At 38.2% G+C, this 12095-nt stretch overlaps 1 protein-coding gene across 14 annotated transcripts in view; it reads left to right on the top strand.

Moving 5' to 3' along the window:
* Positions 1 to 434: 434 nt before the first annotated feature.
* CCDC66 (coiled-coil domain containing 66) overlaps positions 435 to 12095 on the top strand; it is a 50015-nt gene continuing 38354 nt past the window's right edge. For 5 of the 14 annotated variants that reach the window (XM_045579030.1, XM_045579035.1, XM_045579029.1 and 2 more), the window contains exons 1-3: positions 506 to 556; positions 3742 to 3806; positions 4466 to 4491. Coding sequence is in view for 5 of the 14 variants with exons in the window: in XM_045579037.1 (XP_045434993.1) it covers positions 565 to 575; positions 3742 to 3806; positions 4466 to 4491 (102 nt within the window). In the remaining 9 variants the exon portion in view is untranslated. Of the gene's footprint in view, positions 576 to 3741; positions 3807 to 4465; positions 4492 to 12095 lie in introns of all 14 variants that reach the window. The other 9 variants (XM_045579037.1, XM_045579036.1, XM_036430827.2 and 6 more) reach the window with 4 other exon arrangements.

Raw genomic sequence — 12095 nt, 5'->3', positions numbered from 1 at the left:
AGCCACGCCTGGCACCTAAAAGCTTAATTTGCTGAGCACTTGCAATTGTTGCTGCTCATTTACGAAGAGCTACAATGTGCTAGGCTTCGTGCTTGAGGTCAGGGCAAGGCACAAGCCACGCCCTGCACCCACCCTAGTGGTTTCCTCCCTTCCTCCTCTCACTTGTTGTACAACTTAACCAAGCCTCTCTTCGGGGCATAAAACTTAGAAAACGTTCATTTCCTAAAGATGTGTATGCTTTTTGTTTCTCCCTGCTTTTGCCACCTCCCCTTGGGCTGAGGCACTTCTCTGAGGCCTTGACCTCTGGGGCGGGCACAATTCCGAGAGGCGCGGGCCTCTCCCATCCACGTGTGCAGACCCGGAGCTCCAGGTGGGGCCTGGGAAGCCGGTGGCCGCACAGCTGCGCCCCGATGAGCGCACCCACCAGCAACACCAACCCCCATTGGTCCTCTCTCCGCCTGCCGGCGTCTCTGCACCCAATCGGCGTTGAGCTTCTTGATCCGCTCCGGCAACCGACGTACACAAGGGGCTTGGGCGCCGGTGGAGGGAGCGGGAGGTCAGGCCATGAACTTGGGGTAAGCTGGGGGTGAGAAAGGGTCCCCCGCTTTAGAGGGCGTGAGGCTGGGTGGGCCCCGGGGCTCCTCAGAGAACCTTCCGGGCCTGCGGCGCCCTGAGGCGAAGTGGGCGGGGCCCCGGGCGGCCTTCACCGCCCGCCGCTGCCCTGGCTTCCCGCGTCGCAGCTGAGTTAAACCCCTTTCCCTCCTGAGGGAGGAGAGGCGTGCAGGAGCGGAGTAAACGGGAGCGGGGGGATGGAGAGGCCAAGCTTGGCGGTTTCCCGGGGAGGAGCCTGGCCCATGCCGGTTCCCTGCACCTGCCCTGGGCCCTGGGAGGAGAGGCTGCGGGTCGTGCGGGCGCGCGGAGGAGGCGGACGCCCGCGGCGGGGCCCAGGCCCCTCGGGGTCCTGGGGTTTCCGGGGCGCCGCGCCGGCCAGGCCCCTCTGCAGGCGCCCAGGGGATGAAAAAGGACTGCTGCCTGCTTTGTTTTCATCAGGGAGAAGTGTAACATTTTTTAAAAAATATATATTTTATTGATTTTTTTACAGAGAGGAAGGAAGAGGGATAGAGAGTTAGAAACATCGATGAGAGAGAATCATCAATCAGCTGCCTCCTGCACACCCCCCACTGGGGATGTGCCCGCAACCAAGGTACATGCCTCTGACCGGAACCGAGCCTGGGACCTTTCAGTCCTTAGGCCAATGCTCTATCCACTGAGCAAAACCGGTTTTGGCAAAGTGTAACGTTTTAAAGAAGGCGAAAAGCCCCCTAACGCAGCCAACTTCACATGGGTTAGCACATAGGACTTCTGTTGGAGAATTCAGGGGTGAGGAAACAGGGCAGCCGGAGGGAATTGACCCGCAGCCCCGCCACGCGGAGGCGCTTGGCGGTTCCACTGAGAGTGTGTGTTTCACCGACGCAAACACGAACCCTCCGTGTCCCTGCCACGGGAAGCCCTTCCAGCCGCCTTTCCCCGGGTTTTATCCTCTCCAGCACGTGGGGGCGACGTGTTCCTCACCAGACCTTTCCCAGCCTCTCTCCGCTGGAGCTAGTTTTGTCTCTTGGAAGTCACTTTTGTCCCACCTTTTTTTTCTTTTTTAAGTGAAATATTAAATTAACGTTGTGGGCTGCTCCTTTTGTGTTTAGAGGAGTTTTTATGAAGACCCTCACAGATGTACAAGTTTATTGACAGCGTCTACTGGCACAAAATAGGAGGATAGTAGCCGGCTCTGGCCTGTGGGGCTCAGATGGTTGGACATCATCTAATCCCTAGCACTGCAGAGTTGCTGGTTGCATCCCCTTCCTCCTCCCTCTCCCCCCCCAATCAGGGTACGGGTTCGATCCCCAGTAGGGGGCGTGCTGGAGGCCACCGATATTTTTCTTTCACCCTCCATAAAATCTATTATTTTTTTCAGGGGGGAAAAATATATATATTTATTTATTTATATTTATTTATTTTTTATTAAATTATTATCTGTGTAATATACCATTGCCCCCCTCCCCCAATACATGCCCTTCCTCCCCAGAGTTTTGTGTCCATTGGTTGTACTTATAAGCATGTATACAAGTCCTTTGGTTGATCTATCTCCCCGAGATCTCCCTCCCCTTCCTGCTGTAATTTGACAGTCTGCTTATTGCTTTACTGTATATCTTTTGGTTCATCAGTTTATAGTGTTCTTTATTATCCATAAATGAGTGAGGTCATGTGGTGTTTCTCTTTCATTGACTAGCTTATTTCACTCAGCATGTTTTCCAAATCCATCCAGGTTGCTGCAAATGATAATTCCTTCTTTTTTATGGCAGCATAATATTCCATTGTGTAGATGTACCATAGTTTTTTGATCCAATCATCTGCTGACGGGCACCTAGGCTGTTTCTAAATCCTAGCTAATGTAAATTGTGCTGTTCTGAACATAGGGGTGCATATATCCTTTCTGATTGGTGTTTCTAGTTTCTTGGGATATATTCCTAGGAGTGGGATTACTGGGTCAAATGGGAGTTCCATTTTCAGTTTTTTGAGGAAGCTCCATACTGTTCTCCACCAGTCTGCATTCCCACCAGCAGTGCACGAGGGCTCCTTTTTCTCTGCAACCTCGCCAACACTTGTCATTTGTTGATTTGTTGATGTTGGCCATTCTGACAGGTGTGAGATGGTACCGCCTTGTTGTTTTGATTTGCATCTCTCGGATAATTAGTGACTTTGAGCATGTTTTCATGTGCCTTTTGGCCTTCCTTCTGTCTTCTTTTGAAAATATTCTATTTAGGTCCATTGTCCATTTTTTAATTGGGTCATTTATCTTTTATTTAGTTGTGTAAGCTGTCTGTAGATGTTGGAGATTAAACTTTATCAGTGATAATATTTGCAAATATGTTTTCCCATATAGTGGGCTTTCTTGTTGTTTTGTTGATGGTTTCTTTTGCTGTAACTCCATAAAATCAATTTTAAAAAATCTTTAAAAAATGTATAGCAGCCACAGTTTTCTTACAGAGTGCAGGGCAAAAGTAGATTTATAGTTGTTAGTATGGAAAATAATACAATTAACAAATAACACAAGAATTAAATTATTTTGAATATAAATAATTTCTGTGGATTTATTGTGATAACAAATGTGTCAGTAAATATGAATATATATTAGTTGAAATAGAGTGAAACTCGACGCTCATACCGTGAATAACTGGGGTAGCAACATGATAGCTCATTTTCAAATAATGTACATGTTGGAAGGCAAGGGATGCTGGGAGGGGGCCGTAAAAGATCAACCAAAGGACTTGTATGCATGCATATAAACATAACCAATGGATATAAGACGGGGATGGGGGGCAGGTGAAGGCATATGCAGGGGGGTGGGGAGGCTGGGGGGAGGACAAGGGGGAAAAAAGGAGACGTATGTACTACTATTTGTAATGCTTCAAACAATAAAAAAGTAATGCACAAGTATGCCATAAAATGTTAATCAGGAGATCATTATGAAACTAATAAATGGAGTTAGACATGTTTTTCTCCTTTAACTTAAGTGAGGAGTTTTAGCATTATTTTTTCCAGTCTAGAGTTATAAAAGAATGGTTTAATATTTATAAGATTCCTGTATAATTCAAAAGAACAGATATACTCTCAGGTTCAAGTGATCGTTTCTGATTATTTAAAACATTTGCTGTTTCTTACAGACAACTTTCTTTTATTTTGCAGAGATGGTTTAAAGCTTGAAACCGAATTACTGGATGGAAAAACCAAGCTAATATTGTCTCCATATGGTATGCTAAGTTACTGGAATCTAAAAATGTTAACTTTTAAAATTCCTGTATAAAATTTATACTACTTTAACTGACTTTTTACCTGTAGTAGAGGGATATTTAAATGGTACTTTGAAAAAGTTTACCCTAACTTCCTTAAATTAATTTTTAGCCAATTCAAGGTACATCACTGCTAACCACTGTCAGTATTCATGAAATTTAATGTTCCAATATAGTTCATGTGTTATATATCTCTTCATTATATTTGCATGTAGCAAATATCCTAATTATCTAATGTATAACCTAAGTGAAAATGTACTTATTTATGTTCTGTGCATGTAAATAATGTAATGTTTGAGAAAATTAAATCTACAGTAAGACCACAGTTGCTAAAGTCATTTTTCATATTAATTTTAAAATAAGAGTATATACTTTGGTAGTCTTCTCATTTACATTATTTTCTTTTCCCCTGACCTGTTTATATTTTACCTTGGGAAATAAAAATGAAGTAGAAATACTTAAACCATACTATAAAACAACACTCAGGATCCCAAGTTAATGCTTTTTGGGGTTAATATTTCTACTGATAGTAATATCTTAAAACAATGCTAATTTAAACAAATTTTTATAATTGCCTTAGTATATTTTCAGTTGATCAGTAATTTTTTTTTCTTTTATAGAACGTCAGTCAAACATTTCTGTAAAGGTAAGCCAAACAAATGACTTTGACCTGACCTATTTTCACATGTAAAATGTGGTTTTCTTACAGTGATTTGAAAATAATCTGTGCTAAAATATTATAAGGGGTTAGGAGTGATGATAAGAAGTTACTGTTCCCTTGTCTTCAGGCCGGTTCTTTCACAGGAATGGAATAATAATTTTTCTGTTGTAAGAGCCTTTTAGAACCCTTTTCTCTAGATCAGTGCTGGAAATGTTCTAAAACTAGTGCTTCCAATATAGTAGCCACTAGTGGTAGGTGGTTATTGACTGAGGAAGTGAATTTTAAATTTTATATGTAATAGCTACAGTACTGGACAGTACAGTTCCCAAGATATTTAAAAATATATATTCATACTTGAAAACAAAATTTTTTCTTTTCATACTCATTCCATTTTTTTTAAAATTTATTTTTCAATTACAGTTGACATTCAATAATTTATATTAGTTTCAGGTGTAGAGCATAGTGATGAGACAGCAATAAACTTTAAAAAGCATACTCACCTGGCACAATACACAGATAATACAACATTGACTGTGTGTCCTAGACTATACTTTACATCCTCATACTGCCATTTTCCACACCAAAAGGGTATATTTGACTCACAAATTCTTACATGCATTTAGCTTTCTCCTTTAAGAGATCAAACTTGAGCTTAATGATAATTTAAAAATTAAAAAAAAAATTTAATATATATTTTATTGATTTTTTACAGAGAGGAAGAGAGAGGGAAAGAGAGTTAGAAACATCAATGAGAGAGAATCATCGATCAGCTGCCTTTTGCACACCCCTACTGGAGATCAAAACTGGGACCTTTCAGTCCGCAGGACGGCGCTCTATCCACTGAGCCAAACCGGTCTTGGCTAAATTTTTTTTAAAATTAGGAACCCATAGTATTTTTTTCTTTTTTCTTTTTGTTAATCCTCACCAAGGATATTTTTTCCATTGATTTTTAGAGAGAGTGGAAGGGAGAGACAGAGAGAAATATCTATGTGAGAGAGACAAATTGATTGGTTACCTCCTGCACGCACCCCTGACCGGGGCCAGGGGACCCGAGACAAGGTACGAGTTCTTGAAAGGAATTGGAATTGAAACTGGGACCCTTCAGTCGGTGGGCTGATGCTCTAGCCACTGAGCCAAACTGGCTAGGGCCATAATACCTTTTTCTACAGAATTACATTACCACTATAAAAAAAAATGTTTGATATCACTACTTTGTACTCTTTTTTCTTTTCTTTTCCACTTTTAGATTAACATCAGCCGAAATTTCTACTCTGCTCTTCCTTACAGTATTCCCTTTTTTCCCTTTTCTTTGCAGCATCTTAAAGTTTTTCTTGCATGTTTATGAATGGAGCCCATTGTGGATGATATGGCACTTTACAACTCTGAGCCCTTGATGTCTTTGCTGTTTCTTCCAGGTTTAATCAATTGGTAGAGATTGTTTTAATACTCACCATGTTGATAAATGGATGGTGATGATAAGAATAATTCCACAAGCTACCAATATAAAAATTATTTCTCTCTGTATATACTTATGTACATTATCTGCTCCTTAATGTTTGACTACAGATTGTGTATTTTTTCCTGCCCTTGCCCTGTTAAAATATTACAACTATTTTTATTTGAGTCACATTAACCAGTACAGTCTCTCTTTAAGCTCCTAGATTAAAAGCAACTTGTATTAGATGATTTCTACCTCCCCTAGCCTCTATTCTCTCTCATATGTTCCCTCTTTCATTGATGTCCTTGATGGACATGCTAGCTACACCATTTTTGTGAAGACATTTAATTGTCTTTTTAACTAATTTAGAACATCTGGAGATACATTTCATGCCTATAAATAAATAAGTTACTAGTCATAGACTTTTGGTAGAATCATCACAAAATTTTACCTGTGGTCTAGGGATATTTTACTGTAGTTTCTAGAGTAATAAGTATCAGATGATGCTAATTTTAAATTATATATCTTAAAGCAAATTGTTTGGATTTATCCCTGTTACTTTTGGATCTCCAAAATACTGATAAATGGTAACCGTGAGGTGATGGTTATGTTAATTAGCTTGAGTATTATCTGATTATTTCAGAGTGTAGACATGTAACAAATTATCGTTTTATACCTTAATATACACAATTCTTAAATTGTCAATTATACCTCAGTAAAACTGGGAAAAAAATACTGATGTAAGTTTTCCTTCTGTATTGATTTTTATTTCAGGGAGCTATTCTTCCCTATTTACAGAGCTTGCCGAGATCCTCCTTTCTTCACAGAAAATAAAAATCCCAAACACTAGTATTTATTTCCCTTTTTTTGTTTTAATCAGTTTTTTAACTTCTTAAACTTCACACTTTGGCAGCTCTATGTTGAATTCTTTCTTTTCTTAGTAATTTATTCATGAATTCTCTCTTCATAGTGTTTTTCTTTTTTCCTACTGGGTAAGTTCCTGCAGTACCTATCTATAATTGTTTTACCCATTCCTCACAGGTTGAAATACTACCATCTTCGTGGTGTACTCTTTAAACACAACTGAACTCTCTCATCATCAAGTTTAACACTGTGGTTAGAGAACTTCCTTAATTCTATCAAAATCTCTCCTGCATTTTGAATCTGTGTTAATGAATACAAAGTAAAGATAGTTACTAGCCTTATTTCTTAGGCTTAAAGGAAGATAAATGAAAGAATATTAATGATTTAATGTCATGAATAATTTATGAATTCTAAACTCAAAATTATCTCACAAATTATTTTAAATATAAAACATTAAAAAATTTTGTACAGCTTTTTCTACATGTGAAAATTAAAGTAGTGACAAACTAAAGGATATATACAATATTAGTGCTAGGAAGTACATTTTATTTTATTTTTTAAATATATTTTATTGACTTTTTTACAGAGAGGAAGGGAGGGGGATAGAGAGTTAGAAACATTGATGAGAGAGAAACATAATCAGCTGCCTCTTGCACACCCCCTATTGGTGATGTGCTCGCAACCAAGGTACATACCTTTAACTGGAATCGAACCTGGGACCCTTCAGTCTGCAGGCTCTATCCACTGAGGCAAACCAGTTAGGGCTAGGAAGTACATTTTATATACTAATATATATTTTTAATCCTCACGTAGATGTGAGGATATTTTTTTTCTGTTGATTTTAGAGAGGGTGAGAGAGAAATATCAAAGTGCAGAGACACAGTGATTGATTGCTTTCCACATGTGCCAATGGGGAAGGGGATCGGTCCTGCCACCAGGTAGTGCCCTTGACTGAAGCTCCAACCACTGAGAATGCCAACCAGGGCTACACATTTCCTATTTTAAAATGTTACTTTTCTCTGGTTCTGGCCTTGGGATCCTGGCCTCAAAAATTGTGAAATCAGCCAATATTAAACAACTGCATTGGATACTATCTTTATATTATGAAAAATATTGGTAGAATTAAACTAGGTTAAAGAGCAACATGCTACATAAAAATGTTTATGAGAAAGACCCTCCTTTTTGAGCTATTAAAGTCATCTTATTCCATAACCACTAGAGAAATGATCTGGGTTACATTTTTTTATTATTAGGTAACTTGAATATAATTGAATATTTGGTAGTTTACAATTTTTTGTTGCCTCTTTTCATTGTTCTTTGAATTAAGGTACAAAAAGTATTTAGAGTTGAGCTGAATATATAGTGTTCTTGTGCCAAGTTTTTTCTTACTTCTTTGTTAAATATTTTTGAAGATCTCTTCTATATATTTCTTTGTTTTTGCATTTGTTTCTTATTTTCTTTTTGTGTGTATATTATTTTTGATGTAATTGTAATGTGGTAAAGTAATCTAATTAAATTAGAGCTCCAATTAGTAGATTTCTATTTAACAAGGACTTAGTACACTGTAAAAGTCCAATATATGTGTAGAGCTGTATTCTTGGCTTTATTCTGAGATTAAGAGAGAGGAGTAAAACCTAGTCTTTGTTTCTTGGAATGGGAGTGTCAGGTAAATAACTATAATACAAGAATAAAATATTAGGGTTATAAATAGAAGAAAACAGCCCTCACTGGTTAGGCTCAGTGGATAGAGTGTCATCCTGTGTTTAATTCTGGTCAAGGGCACATGCCTGAGTTGTGGGCTCCATCCTCAGTAGGGCATGTATAAGAGGCAACCTATCAATTATTCTCATCATTGAAGTTTCTCTCCTCCATTCCTCTCTGAAATCAATAATATATATTTTGAAAACACAGGAAAGAGCAACTCTTTGTCGTTTGAAAAGACCAGGGAATGCTCATTAAGGATTGATTCCAGTCAAGGGCATGTACCTTATTTATGGGCACATCTCCAGTGGGGGGTGTGCAGGAGGCAGCTGATTGATGTTTCTCTCTCATCAATGTTTCTAACTCTTATCTCTCTTCCTTTCTGTAAAAATTAAATAAAATGCATTTTTTAAAAAAGATATTTATAGTCAAAGAAGTAAGGAAGTGTATTCTGAGTTCATGAAATGGTGGGCAAAATAGCTACAAAGCATAATTAGCATTTGGGAAATAGTGTGTATCTTGGGAAGTGTAGAACATAAAGCTTGGCGGGGTTACAATCATGAAGAGTTTAAATGAATACTCAGTTTGAATTTATTTGTACTTCATGTCAGGATCACTAAAGAATTTTTGAAAAGTGGGCTAGATATAATTTAATTTGTGTTGTAGGGCTTCAGGCAACTCTGTGAAGGATAGTTTTATCCTAACAGATCTGTTAAAGAAGGGAAAAGAAGGGAAAGATTTTCAAGATATTTAAGGGAATGCATTGCACTTAGCAGTTCAAGTAAGACGCTTAGAGAAATGAAATGCTCAACTACTAATGCCTAAAAAAAAAAAAAAAAAAAAAAAGTATAAGTCAAAGAAGGGTGAGATTAGTAGGAGCTGTAGTAGTTGAAAACTGAGGTGTTAGGTTCAGTTTATTTGCAGTCTGCTGATAATTTGCTTAATCCACAAAGTGGTTTTTAAAAACCAGAATGAGTCACCAATGTCTAAAAATTGGAAAATTTAAAGTAAAACATGGCATTTTTGGTTCCCTTGAAATATTGGATGATCTAGTAAATAGATTTTTTTTAGTAGTGTAGGTTTTTGTTGTTGTTTTTGTTTTTTTTGTATTGTAGCTTGGTTCTCCTTTAGGCGGAAAAGTACTGTTCAGTTTATCCTAGGTTCCACCCACTCTACAATACAGTAGGCATTTGAGTTTTCTACCTCTCATTTTCAGAATTTGTTGTATTAAAATAGCCAAAGGGATGGGAGAATACAAAAGTAGAACAATATGTGTTTGGTGAATTGGTCAAAGTTTGATTGTGTATTGTGTACTTTATTGAAAGACGGAAAATTGGGATATGATAATCTAGATGAAAGTCACGTGGCATCTACTTCATTCCTTGGTAGTAAGAATATTGTCTTATTCAACTTTACACATCCAATTCTTTTTCCCATAGTAGCACATAAAAACACTTAATGATTAAATGACTATTGGAATTATTTTAGGTTAGTTGGGTTTGCAGAAATGTATAGTAGATTAAATGGGATAAATTGGAGATAAGCTATCTGTGAACTAGTAATGAAATGAAAACCTAGTTTTAGGCTTATTGTTGTGTAAATGATGAGAATAAGGCTTGAAAGTAAGAACCAATACTTGCTATTTAGCTAAAAAAAAAAATTCTAGAAAAGGAAGATAAATAACTATATAATACAAGAATAAAAGATAACTCCATGATTTCTGGCCTGAGAGATTAGAAGTAAAGAGCCACAGAAATGGGATATTTTGTAAAGGGGAGCTAATTTGGAGGAGAGATGAGGGATAAAGAATTATTTTCTAAAATGGCATAGTTAAGGATAGTCATTGAACAAAAATTTATTAAACACCTAGTGGGGGAAAAAAAAATAGGGAGGTGGGAGTGAAAATAGAGCAGGAAACCTGCAGTTTTAAATAAGAGTGGACAGAGAGGAACTCACTAAGCTGGTGATATTGGAGCACATATTTGAAGGACATGAATGAATGAGCCTTATAGAATCTGAAGGAAGAATATTCCAGATAGAGGAACTGACTAGTACTAAGGACTAAGACTGAAGCTTCTTGTTGAATTTAAAGAACAAGGTACCCTAATGGCTAGAGGCTTAGAGAAAATGAGATTAGAGATGAGATAATGGAGGCAAATGGGAGTATACCTGATCATTAAATATTTGGTCAGAGTGAGAAGTTCAGCTTTTTCCCCAAGTGAGATGGGAAGCCATTAGAAGCATTTGAAGAAAGTGGCATGCTCTGACTAACATCTATATCATAAAAGGCACATGGTCGTCATGCCATCACGCACGCTATCATAGCATGCTGTGGGCGTGAGCTACTAGAGGTAGAGAGCTATGGGCAGCGGAGAGCTACTAGCAGCAGTGGGCCAGGCGGCCAGCTGAGGCAAACGGAAATGAATTGTGTGCAATGGGCCTCAAGTATTAAGATAATCACAGTGGCTGCTGTGTTGAGAATAGACTGTGGAGCAAGTGTAGAAGCAGGAAAACCAGTTAGAAGGTTTTTCAGTAATTTAGACGAGGTAGTGGCTTAGAACAGAGAGGGGCAAGAGATGTTTAAGAGTAGTGTCAGATTAGGATATATTTTGGAGATGGAGCAAAACAAGGTTTGATGACAAGTTAAATGAAGCCTATTAGAGAAGATTCAAGAATAATTGAAAGACAGGGAAGTTATTAGGGGCAAGAGGGAGATCAGGAGTTTAGTTTGGGACATGCTGAGTTTGAAATGTCTATTAGAAACTCAAGAAGAGATCTTGGGACTGAGCCCTAGGCATTCCAGTTTTAAGAGATCTGAGAGAAAAGGAGGAGCCACTAAAGACTGAGGAGTAGTAGCAAGAAGAACCAGGATTGTGGAATCCTATAAGTGAATATAGAGAAAGGGTTTCAAAATGGAAGCAATAATCAACTGTATTGGACACTGCCAGGTCATATAGAGGTTAAGATGAGAGTTTGAAAATTGGTAGTAATTGAATTTAGCAGTGTACAAATTATTAGTGACTTTGATGAGCAGTTTGGGTCAGGTGGTTGGGTGAAAGCTTCGTTGGGTTGGAATTATAGAAGATGAGAGGAGAAAGTGGGATCAAGAATTTTTTAAGATGGTAAAAAAGATGTTAACAGTGGAAAAGAAATGGCGATGATTCAAGAAAAAGCAAAGTATTCCTAGAGAGAGATTCTTGAGAAAGGGTTATGGGATGTGTCAGTAACAGGAGGGCAAGCAGTTTGAGTACAGATGCTGATACAGATTTGATGGTAGAAACAAAGTTTTTTTTTCTCTCTTTTTTCTAAATGCTTCCTTGTGAGATTTTTAGTGAAATATTAATCAAGGTCTTCAGCTGAGAATTAGTATGAAAGAAAGTATTAGGGGCTAGGAGAAAGTTGAGATTATTGCTAAATGAATGAGATGAGTCTAAATGAACTTTGGAAATGTGTGCCTGCCAGGTAGCATGAAGAGCCATTGGTGGTTCCTGGGTATGTATTTAAGATGAAACTGTATGTTGTGACTGTGTGTTTTTCTCTTTGGTTGCAGTCACAGAGTAGGTGAAAAGTTAGATTTTACCAGGTT

The sequence above is a fragment of the Pipistrellus kuhlii genome, unplaced genomic scaffold (genome assembly GCF_014108245.1).
Source record: "Pipistrellus kuhlii isolate mPipKuh1 unplaced genomic scaffold, mPipKuh1.p scaffold_m20_p_11, whole genome shotgun sequence".
Lineage (NCBI taxonomy): Eukaryota > Metazoa > Chordata > Mammalia > Chiroptera > Vespertilionidae > Pipistrellus > Pipistrellus kuhlii.
This window is presented reverse-complemented; position numbering and strand designations above follow the sequence as displayed.